Below are 15220 nucleotides of genomic sequence, written 5' to 3' on the forward strand. Positions count from 1 at the left end.
CACGGTGCTGGGCAGCAACAGCACCGTGGCCATGCAGGATGAGACCTTCCCCGCCTGCAAGGTGGAGTTCTGAGCACGGGGGCGGCGGCGTGGGCTTCATCCCCACCCTCCTCCTCCTCCTCCTCCTCCTCCTCTGCGCTGTCCCCCCCCCCCCCCCCCTCCCACCCAGCGGCCCCCAGCCGCTGTGGTTTGGAGGGAAGGGGGGGGAGGAAGCTTCAGGAGGAGGGGGGGAGTTGTGCCCCCCCCCCCGCCCCCCCAGCCTGGCAGGGGTCGCGGGGGGCCCCGCAGCACCCCCCCGTGCCGCACCGTCACGCCGCCTGGCTCGCGCACTCCTCACTCTGCACCCACCACGGCCCCGGGGGGCGAGGGACCAGCTTGGGGGGGGGGTGACACTGCCAGCGGGGGGGGGGGGTGACACTGCCAGCCATGGGGGGGGGCGATGCTGCTCCCCCCCCGGGGCAGGATCCAGCCCCTCCTGCGGCCGTGCCCGGCCAAATCCTGGCGGGCACCGCGATTGAACAGGGTAAATTTTTTTGTCGTTTGCTGTCCCCAACCCCTATCTGGAGAAGCCACTACTGCCCCCCCCCCCGGGTACCCTGCCCTCGGGGGGGGGGGGGGGGAGCTGAACCCCTCCCTGGGGGCACCACGGCCCCCCCACGGCTATGGGGCTGTGCCGAGGCTGTGGGGCGGCTGCTCCTATGGCACTACAGCGCCCGGCACCGTCCCCCACGCACGCACGGCCCCCCCAAAAAAAAAATTCGGCGAAGAGCAAAGCGTGCCCCCCCCCCCCCCCCCCCGGGGGCTTTGTGCTGAGACCTGGCAGCTCGCTGCACCGGGGGCTCGAAGCCCTCCTGGAAGGCTTTGAAGGAACCAAACGTCACGTGCAATTTTTAAGGGGTTTTGGGTGTGTTTTTTTTTTTGGGGGGGGGGGGGGGGGGGGGGAACTAAGAGAAAGGAGGGGGGGGGTCTGGGTCTGTCCTCCCCCCCTCCCAAGGCCCGCGGGGGCAGGCACCGCCTGCTAAAACCACGCGGGGCAAACACTAAGGGGTTGGAGGAGGCTCCTCGATGGCTCTTTTTGTAACGAGTTTTTAAGAAAAAAAAAAAAAAAAGAGAAAAATAACGTGAGAAAGGAACAAAAAGAATAAAGGAGAGAAAAAAAAAAAAGAAAACCAAAAAAAAAAAAAAGAAAACCTAAAACAAAAAGGAAAAAACCTCCCCCAGCGCCCCCCCCCCCCCCCCCCAGTTCCCACGGGAGGTGATTTATCCGAGGTTGTCCCCCCCCGGCCCCCCCCCCCCCCGGGGCCTTTTCCTTGGGATCGTGTCTGTGTGTGGGGTGGGGGGGCCCCTTCGGTGCTTTATGGGTTTGTCTTAGCTGGGGCTGGTTTTGGGGCTGGGGGGGGGGGGGGGGGGTCCCGCGCCCCCCCGGCCCGTTTTCGGTGGATTTGTTGGAAGCGAGCATTAAAGAGAGGCTGCGCCCGGCTGCTGCCGCCTCGTCTCGGGGGGGGGGCTTGGGGGGGGGGGGCTTGGGGTGGGAAGGGGAGGGGGGTAAGGGTTTGGGGGGGTGTAGGGTGGGATATAGGGGGTGTGGGAGGGGGGGCTGCAAGGTTGGGGACTGCAGAATGGGATGGGGGCCGCAGGTTTGGGGGGCTGCAGGTTTGGGATGGGGGCTGCGGGTTTGGGGGGGTTGGAGGGTGGGATGGGGGCTGCGGGTTTTCGGGGGGGGGGTTTCGGGTGGGATGGGGGCTGCGCGATGGGATGGGGGCTATGAGCTGAGATGGGGGCTGCAAAATAGGGTGCGGGTTGCAGGGCTGGGGGGCTACAGGAGGGGCTGGGGGCTGCGGGGTGGGATGGGGGCTGCGGGGCTGGGGGGGCTGCGGGGCGGGATGGGGGCTGCGGGGCTGGGGGGGCTGCGGGGGGGGACAGGGACTGCGGGGTGGGATGGGGGCTGCAGGGTCGGGGGGGCTGCGGGGTTGGGCTGCGGGGCGGGATGGGGGAGCTGCAGGGTGGGGTGGGGGCTACGAAATAGGGTGGGGGCTGAGGGGTTGGGGGGGGCTGCAGGGTGGGATGGGGATTGCGGGTTTGGGGGGGGGGCTGCGGGGTGGGACGGGGGCTGTGGTGTGCGATGGGAATTGCGGGGTTGGGGGGGGGGCTGTGGCGTGGGATGGGGCTGCGGGGGCCGCGGCGCGGGGGTGGGGGGGTTCGGGGGGGGGGGGGGGGTTCGGGGCTGCAGCGCGGCGCTGCGGGGCGGGGGCGGGGGCTGGGCTGGATGCGGCGTTACCGGGGAGACCGCGCCCGGCGCCACCGCCCCCGGCCCGCGGGGGGGGGGCCAGGGAGGGGGGGGGGGCGCCCCCGCAAGAGCGAATGGAGGGGGGGCTCTGGGCTGGGAGGGGGTCCTCGGTGTCCTGGGGGGGGCGGTTCCCGGTGCCTGGGGGGGGTCCTTCGGTGCCTGGGGGCGATGACCCCCCCCCAACCCTCCCCCCCCCAAACCTCCCCCTCCCCAAAATCTCCCGACGCCCCCCCCCCCCCATCCCTGACCCCCCCCCCCCCGGGCCCCCCCCCGCAGCTGTGCCCGGTGTCAGCCGGTGCCGGGCGTGAGCTCAGCGGGGCGGGAGGCGCCGGGTGGCACCGGGGGGGGGGGGGGGGGGGAACATGGTGGGGGGGGGGGCGGGGGGGGGGGGGCACCCAGGGGGGCTCGGTGCATTGGGGGGGGGGGGGTCGCGGCGGTGGGAGCGGAGCACCGGGAGCTGCTGGGGCTGGGGGCGATGGGAAGGGGGGGGGGGATGGGAAAATGGGGGGGGTACGGGGGGGGGGGCTACGGGAAAAAATGGGGGGGGGGGGGGACGAGGGGGGGCGGCGCTGGGGCTCCCGGTACCGGGGGGGGGGGTCTCAGCCCCCGCCGCACCGCGCCACCTCCCCACGCCGCGTCTCCCTTAAATATGCAAATGTAGCCCCGCCCCCCGTGCGGAGCCGCGGCGGGATCGGCCAATGAGAGGCGGCGCCCGCTGGCTGCGGTAACCGCTGCCGGGCGCGGCGCCCAATGGCGGCGCGGCGCGGCGGGAGGGGGCGTGGCCTGAGGCGCTCCCCCCCCTCGGCGCGGTCCCGGCCCCGGCCCCGGCGCGGAGCGGCCCGGAGCGGGGCGGGGGCGGCGGCGGCGGCCCCCCCGCAGGTGAGTGCCCCCCCCGCGCCCCCCCCGCGGCCCCCCCCCCTTTCATCGCGGCCCCCCCCATTTATCGCAGCCCCCCCCATTTATCGCAGCCCCCCTCCTTTTATCGCAACCCCCCCTTTCTATCGCAGCCCCCCCCATTTATCGCGGCCCCCCCCCATAAATCCCCCCCATTTATGCTGCCCCCCCCCCAAAAAAATCCCCCCCCCATTTACGCCCCCCCCACTTACGCACCCCCCCCCTCCAACCACCGCCCCCCCCCCCCCGCAGGTGCCGCCTTTTATTCTTATTTCCTTTAATTAGAATTATATATTTTTTTTGGGGGGGGGGGCATCCCTTTGTGCCCCCCCCCGTGCCCCCCCCCCCTCCACGCTGACTCCCCCCCCTGCCCGTGCCCCCCCCCCTGCACCCCCCCAGGTGGGGAGCAGCCCCCCACAGCCCCCCCCCATGAAGGTCACTGCTGCCCCCCCCCCCCCCCCCAAAAAAAATAAAACCCGGGGGGGGGGCGCCCCGCTGAGCCCCCCCCCCCCCCGCCCCGTGGCACAGGTGGCTCAGCACCGTCCCGGGGGGGGGGGGCACAGCACCGTGCCCCCCCCCAGCCATGCACAACGAGCCGGTTTCCTGTTTTGCTCTGTGCGTGGGGCAGCGCAAACCTGGGGGAGGGGGGGGGAGGACCAGGGTGCTGCCCCCCCCCGCGACCCCCCACCCACGGGGTCCTTCACACGCTGGGTGGGGGGGGGCACCTTTTTTAATTTTTTTTTTTTTTGGGGGGGGGGGGGCTGTGGTTTTGGGGGGTGGGGGCTGCATTTTGGGGAGGTGGCTGTATTTTTGGGGGGGGGGGTATTTTGGGGGGGTTAGTTTTGGGGGGCTCTGTTTTATGGGGGGGTTATTTTTTCGGGGGGGGGCTGTTTTTTTTTTGGGGGGGGGGGGGGGCAGGGTGCTGGGGCCGCCGGCGCGCAGCAGCCGCCGCTCATTTATTATTGAGCTGCGTATCTGGTGTCGGGCCCAGCGCTGCCCCCCCCCCCCCCCCCCCCGCGGGGTTCCCATGGCCACAGCGCCCATGGGAACGAAGCTGGGGGGGGGGCACCCCTGGGGACCCCCCCCCCCGCCCCCCCCCGCATAAGCGCCACCGCCGTGTCCCCAGGGTGCTGGGCGCCGTGCCACGCCGCTGCCCCCCCCCCTCGCCTCCAAGATGTCCTACTTCGCCGAGCACTTCTGGGTAAGCCTGGACCCCCCCCCCGCCTATATGTGCCCCCCCCCCCCCCAACTATTTGTGCCCCCCCCACCTATAGGTGCCCCCCCGCGCACCCATGGGTGCCCCCCACCCATGGGTGCCGCGGGGATCCCCGGCCCCGGAGGAGGAAGCTGCTGGCGCCGCGCTGCTTCCTGGTCCCCGCCAGCTGTGCCCCCCCCCCCCACCCCCCCTCCCCCGCCGTGCCTCAATTTCCCCACGGGGGGGGGGGGGGGGGGGTCACCCACTGTGCTGGGGGGGGGGCACTTCATCCCCCCCCACCCCCCGGTGCTAATCGGGGGGGGGGGGGCCCAGCACCCCAAATAGCGCCCAGCGCTCGCCCACCCCCCTTCCTCCTGGGGGGCCCCGCAGTCCCCCCCCCCCCGCCCCCCCCCCCCCAAACTGGGGGTGCTGGCACTTTTTTTTCGGGGGGGGGGGGGGGAGGGGGAGGTGACATTTTTTTTTTTGCCCCCCCCCAGGGCGAAAAGAACCACGGCTTCGACGTGCTCTACCACAACATGAAGCACGCGCAGATCTCCACCAAGGAGCTGGCCGACTTCGTGCGCGAAAGGTGCCGGGGCGGGGGGGGGCAACGCGTGGGACCCCCCCGATGTGCTGGGGGGGGGGCGGGTCCCAAGGTGTCGTGTCCCCCCCCCCCCAAAAAAAAAAAAAAAAAATCTCCCCCCCCCCAGGGCCGCCATCGAGGAGAACTACGCCAAGGCCATGGTGAAGCTGTCGAAGATGGCCACCAACGGCACGCAGCTGGGGTGAGCGCGGGCACCCGAGAAGGGAAGGAGGGGGAGCGTTTTTTTTTTTTTGGGGGGGGGGCCCTGCTGAGCCGTATTTTTTTTTTTTTTTTTTTTGCCCCCCCCCCCCCCCAGGACTTTCGCGCCGCTCTGGGAGGTGTTCCGCATCTCCTCGGACAAGCTGGCCCTGTGCCACCTGGAGCTGATGAAGAAGCTCCACGAGCTCATCAAGGAGATCTCGCGCTACGGCGAGGAGCAGGGCCGGGTGCACAAGAAGGTGCCGCTCACAAACCCCCCCCCCCCCACCACCACCACCACCCCGGTGACACCCCTCGCCCAGCCCCGGGTTTGTTTTATTTATTTCTCCGTCCCGTCCGCCCCCCCCAAGTCGAAGGAGGAGGCGGCGGGCACGCTGGAGGCCGTGCAGCTCCTGCACGGGGTGGCCCAGCTGCTGCCCAAGTCCAAGGAGAGCTACCACAGCAAGTGCCAGGAGTACGAGCGGCTCCGCAAGGAGGGCACCAGCCAGAAGGAGATCGACAAGGTGACGCCACGGGGGGCTGTGTGTGTGTGTGTCCCCCCCAAAAAAAAAAATAAAAACCTTGTCCCCTCTGCGTCCCTTCTCCCCCCGGCTGACGCCCGCCGCGTCGCCCCGCAGGCGGAGCTGAAGTCGAGGAAGGCGGGCGAGGCGCTGCGGCGCGCCGTGGACAAGTACAACGCCGCCCGCGCCGACTTCGAGCAGAGGATGCTGGATTCGGCCATGGTGCGGCTCCCCGCGGGGGACCTGTCCTCGGGGACGTGCCACCTGCCGTGGTTGGGCCACCCGACCTTGGGGACGCGCCGGTCCCCGGGGAGGCGCCCGAGTGGCCGGGCGCGCTTCCGTGGGAATGGTGGCGCTTGGGGACGTGGCACCCTGGTTGAGTACCCCTGCTTGGGGACACGCCAGACCCCTGGGGACACTCCGGTCCTTGGGGACGCGCCAGCCCCTGGGGACATGCCAGCCACTGGGGACACTCCGGTCCTTGGGGACGCGCCAGCCCCTTGGGACATTGCCCCTTCTCCTTCCCCCAGCGCTTCCAGGAGGTGGAGGAAGCCCACCTGCGCCACATGAAGGGCCTCATCGGCTCCTACTCGCACTCGGTGGAGGACACCCACGTCCAGATCGGGCAGGTGAGGCCCCAGGGGGGACACCGCCAGCCCCGTGTGTGTCCCCCCCATGTCATTCAGTGTCCCCCCCCCCACCCATGCCACCACCTCCGCTTTGCAGGTGCACGAGGAGTTCAAGCAAAACGTGGAGAACATCGGCACTGAGATGCTGCTGCGGAGGTTTGCCGAGAGCAAGGGCACGGGGCGAGAGCGACCAGGTGAGGTCGTGGGCAGCAGCCTCGGGGGGTGGGGGCCCTTTGTACGAGGGTGCTGAGCCCCCTTGCACGAGGGGGGAGCTGCCGAGCTGTTCCGACCCCCCTTTTGCTCGCAGGCGTGCTGGATTTCGACGAGTACCGGCTGGCTCCAGCGCAGGAAGGCAAGTACGTCTGCCCCCTGCTCAGCCCCACGCCCGGGGGGGGGTGAGGGGAGGGGTCCCCGGGGGGGGCTGCTCACTGCTCTGTGCCCCCCAGGGCCCAAAAGGAGCCGCAGCAAAGCCTTCCGCATCCCTGGGCTGAGCCGCAAGGAGAGGGAGCGTGATGCTGGGTGAGATATTCCCATCGCACCCTCTTCTCTCCGTCCCGTATCATCCCACCCTGTCCCATCCCGTACCATTGCATCCCCTCCATCCCAATTCCCTCTATCCCGTCCCATCCCATCCCTTGCATCCCCTCCTGTCCTCTCCTCTCCGTCCCGTCTCATCCCATCCCATCTCATCCCATCCCATCCTCTGTATACCATCTCATCCCTTCCATCCCATCCCATCTCATCCCATCCCATCCTCTGTATACCATCTCATCCCTTCCATCCCATCCCATCTCATCTCATCTCCTCTGTTCTATCCCATATAACCCCATCTTCTCCCATCCCATCCTTTCCATCCCATCCCCTGTATCCCGTATCATCCTCTCCGTCCCACCCCCTGCATCCCATCCCCTCCCCTATATTGCATCCCATCCCATCTCGTCCCATCCCCTGCATCCCATCCCATATAATTCCATCCTGTCCCATCCCATCCCCATCCCATCCTCTCCATCCCACCCACCCCATCCCCGTTTCGGGTCTAACTCTGCCGCCGTCTCCCCAGGGAGTCCCCGGACGCCGATGCGGTGAGTGGCCCAACGAGCGGCGCCAGCTCCTTCCCCTACCCATGCCATACTGGGAGGACTGGGAGGACTGGGAGGACTGGGGAGCCAGCACCCCTCTGAGCCCCCCCGCCCCCCCACAGGCCTGCCCGGAGGTGGATGAGGACGGATTCAGCGTGCGCCCGGACCTGCCCCATGATATCCTTGTGCCGTCCTGGGGGGGGGTGAGGGGGGGGGGTTGGGGGTTTTGGGGTGCCCGAGCTGGGGGTGTTGCCTTGACGGGGGGGGGGCTCAGGCGAGGCGGAGAACCACGGCTGCTCCTCCAGCGACTCGGACTACGACGAGGACGAGCCCCGCAAGTTTTACGTCCACATCAAGCCCGTGCAGCCCCGGGGGGCCGGCGGCAGCGCCGAGGCCACCGTGGAGCAGCTCAAGGCCACCGTGGGAAACCTCATCCTGCCCCCCGGTGTCGGGGTGAGGCTCGGGGTGGGGGGACACGGTGGAGGGGAGGGGGGCTATACCAGGACTAACGCCCCCCCACCCCCGTGTCTTGCAGGGCACCGTCAAGCGGCAGTCATCCCGTAAGTGCCCCCCCCCCGGGGCTGCGGGGTCCGGCCGGGCTCCGTGTCCCCCGTCCCCGTGTCCCCTAACGCTGCCCGTCCCCGTCCGTCCCCAGGGCACGTGGCGGCTCTGTCCCCGGCCCCGAGCACTGCTGCCGACCCCGAGGGGACGCTGGTGGCAGGTGAGGCCGTGCTGGGGGGCCGGGGGGGGGGTACGGGGGGGGAAGCGGTAGCTCCGGGTCCCCAAACGCGTCCCGTCTCCATGCAGGTGACAGCACAGGGAGGGGGCGCCCGGCGGTGCAGGCGACCAGGTACGGGGTTGGGGAGGCACTGGGGGGAGGCTGGAGGTTCCTGAGCCCCCCCTCTAGTTTCTGAGCCCCCCCCCTTCAGGTCCTGAGCCCCCCCCCCCCCCCGCATCCCCCCAGCAAAGCCCTGCCGGACACGGTGCCCCCCGCCGCGCTCTTCGGGCCCCCCCTGGAGTCAGCCTTCGAAGCGGAGGATTTCCCGGGTGAGGTTTTGGGGTATGGGGGGGGCCAGGGGGACCCCAACATGTGGGAGGCCCCTCCCCCCCCCAGCGCTCTGACACGGGGGTCTTCCCGCAGCCCCCCGCGCCTACGTCCTGACTTCCTCCTCCTCGCCCTTCTCCTCCTCCTCCCCGGAGAACGTGGAGGACTCGGGCTTGGACTCGCCCTCGCACCCCGCTCCCGTCCCCTCCCCGGACTCGAGGCCGTGGACGCCGCAGCCGGGGACGCCGCAGAGCCCCCACCCCAAGCGGGGGGCACAGCCGGACCCCCCCCCGCCGCGGCCCCGCAGCCCCGGGGGGCGCCTGCCCGAGCTGCCCAGCTTCGCCGTCTTCAGTGGCCCCGGGGTCGAGGGGCTCTGGGAGGAGGACGGGGGGGGGACAGCACCCCGGGGACGGCCCCGCGGCACGGCCCCCCCCCAGCCCCCCTCTCCCGACCCTTTCGGGGAGCCCCCACCCTGGCTGCGGCCCCGCAGCCCCCCTGGGGACCGGCCCCCGCAGCCCCGACCTTCCTCCAACTCGGCCTCGTCTTCCTCCTCCTCCCCGGCCCCCCCCAGCAGGGGGGAGTCCTCCAGCCCCTCCCCGTGGAGCTGCCAGGGGTCGGGGACGGGGATGCCCGAGGGGGACACACCGGGGGCCCCCCCTCTGCAGCCTGAGCCAGGTGAGTGAGGGGCTCCAAGGGAGCTTTGCCCTTAGCTCTGTCCCCCCCCCTCCCCCCCAAATTATCCTGATCTCTGCCCCCCCCCAAATCACCCTTAGCTCTGTCCCCAAATCACCCTTAACTCTGCCCCCCCCCCCCAATCTCCCTTAGCTCTGCCCCCCCAAATCGTGCCTGAGGGCTGGGGCTGAGCCCTGCCAAACTCACTGCACTGCTGACCCCCCCATGACCACCCCCCGTCATGGATGTCTCTGCCCCTCTGTGCCCCCCCCTTGTGCCCCCCAGACCCCCGCCCCGCCGCCGCCGCCCCCCGCGAGGTCCCGCTGGTGGCCCCCCCTCGCCGTTCCCGGACGAAGCGGCCGGCGGCCGGCCCGGCTGCGGGCAGCAACACCGACCTGGTGCGTGGGGAGGTGGGGGGGGAAAGCGGGGTTTGGGGGGGGGGGGCAGGACCCCCCCCCCCAGCCCCCCCGACACCCCCTCTGCCCGCAGTCGCGCTCGCTCAGCCCCTCGCCCTCGTGGAGCTGCGGCCCCTCGCACTCGGCGCCCGCCAGCCTGGGCGAGCGCGGCTTCTTCGCCGTCTGCCAGCCGGCGCTCGGTGGGTCCGGGGGGGGTCCCTATTGAAGCTGGCGGGGGGGGGGGGGGGGACAGGAATGGGACCTGCTGGGTGCTGATGGGGTCCGCACCCCCCCCCCCCCAGGGATATCGCGGGGCCCAAGCCCCGTGGTGCTGGGCTCGCAGGACGCGCTCCCCGTGGCCACCGCCTTCACCGAGTACGTGCACGCGTACTTCAAGGGGCGCGATGCCGACAGGTACGGGGGCACCAGGATGGGACACACCCCCCCCCCCCCCCTTTTTCCCCAGGGTCAGGCCCCCCCCCCCCCCCCCCCCGGCTGCTGGGGCCGGCTGCTGATCCCTGCCTGTCCCCGGCAGCTGCCTGGTGAAGGTGACGGGGGAGCTCACCATGTCCTTCCCCGCCGGCATCGTCCGCGTCTTCAGCGGGGGCATGGCCCCCCCCGTGCTCAGCTTCCGCCTGCTCAACACCGGCGCCATCGAGCAGTTCCTGCCCAACGCCGAGCTGCTCTACAGGTGCGGGGACGCGGTGGCACCGTGGCACAGGCTGGGGATGGATGGGGGGAGAGCAGGCGCACGGGGTGCCGGCGGGTGCGGTGATGGGGAGCTGGTGCCGGGGTGCACAGGGTGCCGGGGGGCCAGCAGGCAGCCTGGAGGGTGGTGAACGTGGTGAAGGGGAGCTGGTTTTGGGGTACAGGGGGTGCCTGGTTCCTTGGGAGGTCCTGGGTGCCCCCAGCAGCCGGTGGGTGCAGCAGTGGGGCGCTGGTGTTGGGGCACGTGGGGTGCTGCGCCCTGGGAGCCGGGGGTGCTGGGTTTCGGGGTGCCCATGTCCCCGGGGTGAGGAGGCGGTGGCGTCCCCATGCTTCTCGCCGCCGTCGCCCCGTCCCCGCAGCGACCCGTCGCAGAGCGACCCCAGCACCAAGGACTTCTGGCTGAACATGGCCGCGCTGACGGGGCACCTGCAGAAGCAGGCGGAGCAGAGCCCGGCCGCGTCCTACTACAACGTGGCTCTGCTCAAGTACCAGGTGAGCCCGGCGCGGGGCGAAGACGGGGGTCCAGCACCCCAACGGCTGGGTCCTGCTACCCCTCCTGAGCCCCCCCCTAACCCCCCGTTTTGCCCCCCCCCTCCCCCCCCCCCAGTTCTCACGGCTGGGTCCCAGCTCGGCGCCGCTGCGGCTGTGCGTGCGCTGGGACTGCTCGCCGGGCGCCACGCGGGTCAGCGTCGACTACGGCTACAACGCCGGCGCCCTCGCCCTGCCCGTGCCCCTCGCCAACGTCCACGTCCTGCTGCCCCTGGACGAGCCCGTCACCAACGTGCGGCTGCAGCCGGCTGCCAGCTGGTAAAGGGGGGGGGACGGGGACCCCCGGGGTGGGGAGGACGGGGGGACCCTGGGCTTGGGAAATGGGTGGGGGTGGCGGGGACGTGGGGCTGGTGGGGACGGAGCTGGGTGGTCGGGGACTTGGGGACGTGTCCCGGCAGGAACCTGGAGGAGAAGAGGCTGCTCTGGAAGCTGCTGGATGTCCCCGGAGCGCCGGGGCAGGGAGGTGAGGCTGCGCCCCCTCCCCTGCTTGCAGGGTCTGGATCCATCCCCTTGCTGGGCTGCCCCGGGCTCGTCCCCACCTCTGTGGGCACGCGGACGGGTCCCCCACCTCCTGCGCTGTCCCCCCCAGGCAGCGGACGGCTCTCGGCCAGCTGGGAGCCCCTCTGCGGGCCCAGCAAGCCCAGCCCCGTGGCGGCCCAGTTCAGCAGCGAGGGCAGCACGCTGTCGGGCGTCGAGGTGGAGCTGGCGAGCGCCGGCTACCGCATGTCGCTGGTCAAGAAGAGGTTTGCTACGGGTACGGCTGCCCAGGCCCTATAAGCGCGGGTTCCTTGCCTTGTCTTGCATAGAGGAGGTCCCTTCCCTGCTCCCCAGGGTGCACGGGGGTCCCTTCCCTGTCCGCTACAGCTCTGAGGTGCATGGGGTCCTCTCCCCATTCCCTATGGTCCTGGGGTGCATGGGGTCCCTTCTCTGTCCCCTACAGCCCCAGGCTGCACGGGGTCCTTTCCCCATTCCCTCTTGTCCTGGGGTGCACGGGGTCCCTTCTCTGTCCCCTACAGCCCTGGGGCGCACAGGGTCCCTTCCCCACAGTGCCCAAAGTCCCCTCCCTGCCCCCCCGAGCTCCGTCCCCCCCTCTCCGGCCGGTGTCCCCCAGCGATGCTCAGCCTGGCGGGCTCGTGCCCCCCCATCCTTGCAGCCTCCCCCTCACTGCCTTTCCCTGCAGGGATCTACCTGGCGGGGTCCTGAGCTGCCTCCCGGTGGAGCCTCCGAGCCCCCCCCCGGGGCGTCCCCCTTGGTTGTGTGAACTCAAAACACTGGATGGAGGCTGGCGGGGAGGGGGTGCCCCCCTCCTCTTCCTCCTCCTCCTCCTCCTCCTCTTCCTCCCCCTCCCCCCCCCCGTGGCTGTAACCGCGTCGTCTCCTGCTGCCCGGCGGATGGACCCCCGCCGCCCCCCCCCCCCCCATGCTGTGAAGGGAGCAGGAGCTGCTCTTTTATTAAACACTTTATTTTCTAATATCTGCCTCCCACCTGTGCCACGCCGCGATGCCCATCCCCGGAGCCCCTGGGCTGCTCCTCGGGGACGGGGCTGGGGTGCTGAGCCGCCCACCTGGGGGGGGCTCCAGCGCTGGGGAGGAGCCGAGGCTGAGCCTCCTCCCCGCACCCATGGGTGCTGCTGCCCCACCTGCAGCGGGCGGGCGGGCAGACAAACAGACTGGGCAGATGGGTGGCACCAGGCGGGGGGAGGATCGCTGCAGCGGGGTAATTGCACCATAACGCCCCCCGGCAGGCACCAGGATGGCTTGGGGCCGGCTCTGTGGGAAGGTACCGGGAGACTTGGGGGGGCTTGGGGGGGGGGGGGGAGGGGACGGGACTCGCAGCTCTTTGCAGTGCCCTGGGGGGTGTCCGAGCTGGGTGCTGGGATGGGGCTGGCCGGATCCTGCCCCTGGCAGCCAGGCTCTGTGTGGTGGGTGAGAAGTGCCCGGGGTCCCCGTGCTGCCCGCGGGACCCCTGCCCCTGTGCTTTGTCTCTGGGGGCCAGCGCTGCTCGCAGCGAGCCCGGGTGGGCTTCGTGTAACCGGGCCCACCCCGCCGCCACCTCCAGCCGGGGGTACTCCTTTGGGTAACCCCCCTGCCCGCTGGCAGCGTGGCCCACGGCCGTCCCCAGCCCTTGGGGCAGCAATCCCCTGTCTCCCGTCCGGGCTCTGCCCGGTGCGGTGCGCAGATCCTTGGCCAAGGCTGGGCTGCCCCAGCTGCGAGCGAGAGCAGGCTGCCTCTCCCCGGGCAGGGTCCCTTTTGCCTTGGCACGGAGGCGGAAGTGGACTTGAGACCAAAAGGATGGAAGAGAGGAGAAAGGGAGGAGGAGAGCAGAACTGCCCTGCTACGTGGCTGGTGGGGTGGAGAGGGTTGCAGCGCCTGAACCTCCTCTGCTTTCCGGAGACGCAGGGGTGCAGTGCCCGGCTGCCCCGGCCCGCAGTGCCCCTGGGGTGCCAGCGCGGGCCCTGGGAGGGTGGTGGGGACACCCCAAGGTCCCCGTCCAGGAGCCCCCAAAGGGCTCTGTGGGGCAGTGCTGGGGAGCTGGGACGCGGCCCGGGCGGTGCTCGAACTCCCCTGGCAGCGTCGGTGCCCACAGAGGAGCCGAGAGCCTTCAGCCTCCACCGTCATCATCGGCACAGGGGAACCACATGGTCCCTTCCCTGCCACAGGGCACTCGGCCCCGGTGGGGAACCCGTGGGCGTTGTGGAGAGGGCACCAGGGGCTGCAGGGACGAGCGGCACCGAGCCCTGCTCCCTGTCTCTTGCAGATCCTCCCCCAGCGGTGCTGCAGAGCTGGGAAGCTGGGCTTGGTCACCATCGGGGCCCTGGGGCTCTGCTTCCTGCTGGACCCCACCAAGCACTCGGGGCCCAGCACCGACCCCAGCCCCACCGTGGCCCCCAGCCTCCCCCCGACCCACTCCCTGCCCATCGCCGCCCCCTGCGTGGCCAACAGCTCGGTGCACAACATCTCCGGCTTCGAGGAGCTGCCCCAACAAGTGAAGGACTTCATGAGCTACCGGCACTGCCGGTCCTTCCCCCAGCTCCTCAACGTCCCCGGGAAGTGCGGGGGACCCCAGGGGTCGTCCAACATCTCCCTCCTCCTGGCCATCAAGTCATCGCCGGCCAACTACGAGCGGCGGGAGGTGATCCGCAAGACGTGGGGGCAGCAGAGGACCTTCGAAGGGGCGCAGATCCGCAGGGTCTTCCTCATCGGGGTGTCCCCCAACGCCCGCGATGCCAGGAAGCTCAGCTGGCTGCTGCACCTGGAGCAGCGGGAGCACAGGGACGTGCTGCAGTGGGACTTCAGCGACACCTTCTTCAACCTGACGCTGAAGCAGGTGCTCTTCCACACCTGGCTGGAAGAGCACTGCCCCGGTGTCCACTTCATCTTCAACGGGGACGATGACGTCTTCGTCAACACGGACAACGTGGTTCACTTCATAAAGACCTCCCAGGGCAACCAGCACCTGATGGTGGGCTCCGTCTTAATCAACACAGGGCCTATCCGGGATAGGGGCAGCAAGTACTTCGTGCCCAAGCAGCTGATGCCCTTGGAGCTGTACCCGCCCTACTGCAGTGGTGGCGGGATGCTCATGTCCGGCTTCACCGCCCGCGTCATCTACCACGAATCCCAGAGCATCGACCTCTTCCCCATCGATGACGCCTACCTGGGCATGTGCCTGAAGAAGGCAGGGCTGCGCCCCGCTTCCCACAATGGCATCCGGCTCTGGGGCATCTACGTCCCCCCCAACAGGGACTCCTTCGACCCCTGCTACTACCGGGAGCTGCTGGTGGTGCACCGCTTCGTGTCCTACGAGACGGCCGCGATGTGGCAGGCCATCCACGAGCCCCATCTGAGCTGCGGGAGGAAGGTGATTTTCTCCTAGGGTGCTCGGTGTCTGGGAGGCACCAGGACATGACGGTGCTGCTGCTGCTGCTCGATGCCACTGCCGTGAGCGAGGGGTCTGAGGAACACTGATGTGAGGCTGGCCCATGGCTCTGCTGCGGCGTCTGCAGTGCTGAGCTCCGGCCTGTGGCTGCTGAGTGCCACCAGGGCTCATCCTTCTTCTGGCTGGATTCTGCCTGGTTTTGCCCCAGAACCTGCCCTGTTTTGGCCAGGTGAGCTCTGAAGCACCCGTGGGAGAATAAAGGAGTGGATTTTGGAAATGAGGGCGTGGGGTCTGGTGCCTTCCTAGGGCAGGGGAAACGTGCCTCACTGTGCCTGCGAGGCTGGCAGGGGGGCTACGGGTAGGACAGGGCCAGCTTGGGGGGAGCGTGGGCTTGGGGTAGGGGGGGTCCCCGGCAGGGTGAGCACTTATGATGGGGGATGAGGGGCAGGCGAGGGGGTGTCCGCTCGCCATTGAGGGCGCACATCACGGGCAAGCACAGCCCCGAGGTCCCTGCGCTCCCTGCGCTCCCTGCGCTCCCTGCTCCGTTCCCAGCACCACGAGGCAGCAGCTGCAAGGTCGGTGATAA

At 70.1% G+C, this 15220-nt stretch overlaps 2 protein-coding genes across 2 annotated transcripts; both read left to right on the top strand.

The window, feature by feature from the left end:
- The first annotated feature begins 3098 nt into the window (after window positions 1–3098).
- Window positions 3099–12078, top strand: FCHO1 (FCH and mu domain containing endocytic adaptor 1). The gene is given in 28 exon segments (XM_050715606.1): window positions 3099–3166; window positions 4308–4382; window positions 4874–4965; window positions 5087–5161; window positions 5276–5417; window positions 5529–5681; window positions 5796–5900; window positions 6209–6307; window positions 6405–6501; window positions 6615–6659; window positions 6754–6826; window positions 7368–7389; window positions 7509–7571; window positions 7666–7839; window positions 7922–7946; window positions 8042–8118; window positions 8121–8236; window positions 8324–8433; window positions 8528–9106; window positions 9389–9501; window positions 9593–9698; window positions 9801–9912; window positions 10034–10189; window positions 10566–10698; window positions 10814–11013; window positions 11154–11218; window positions 11345–11509; window positions 11936–12078. Coding segments are annotated over 27 exon segments (3147 nt in total). The 5' UTR covers window positions 3099–3166; window positions 4308–4355; the 3' UTR covers window positions 11959–12078.
- Window positions 12079–12507: 429 nt separating this feature from the next.
- Window positions 12508–14671, top strand: B3GNT3 (UDP-GlcNAc:betaGal beta-1,3-N-acetylglucosaminyltransferase 3). Its single transcript, XM_035569832.2, has 2 exons — window positions 12508–12534; window positions 13513–14671. The coding sequence occupies exons 1-2, from the start codon at window positions 12508–12510 to the stop codon at window positions 14629–14631; spliced, it is 1146 nt and encodes a 381-aa protein (XP_035425725.1). The 3' UTR covers window positions 14632–14671.
- The last annotated feature ends 549 nt before the right edge of the window (window positions 14672–15220 follow it).

Source organism: Cygnus atratus, chromosome 26 (genome assembly GCF_013377495.2).
Source record: "Cygnus atratus isolate AKBS03 ecotype Queensland, Australia chromosome 26, CAtr_DNAZoo_HiC_assembly, whole genome shotgun sequence".
Lineage (NCBI taxonomy): Eukaryota > Metazoa > Chordata > Aves > Anseriformes > Anatidae > Cygnus > Cygnus atratus.

Bases quoted from the DNA above. Each gene is read 5' to 3' on its own strand.
- B3GNT3 (XM_035569832.2), top strand. From the start codon at position 12,508: ATGGCTTGGGGCCGGCTCTGTGGGAAG. The intron at 12,535-13,512 runs GTACCGGGAGAC...TGTCTCTTGCAG, and splicing joins GGGGCCGGCTCTGTGGGAAG to ATCCTCCCCCAGCGGTGCTG.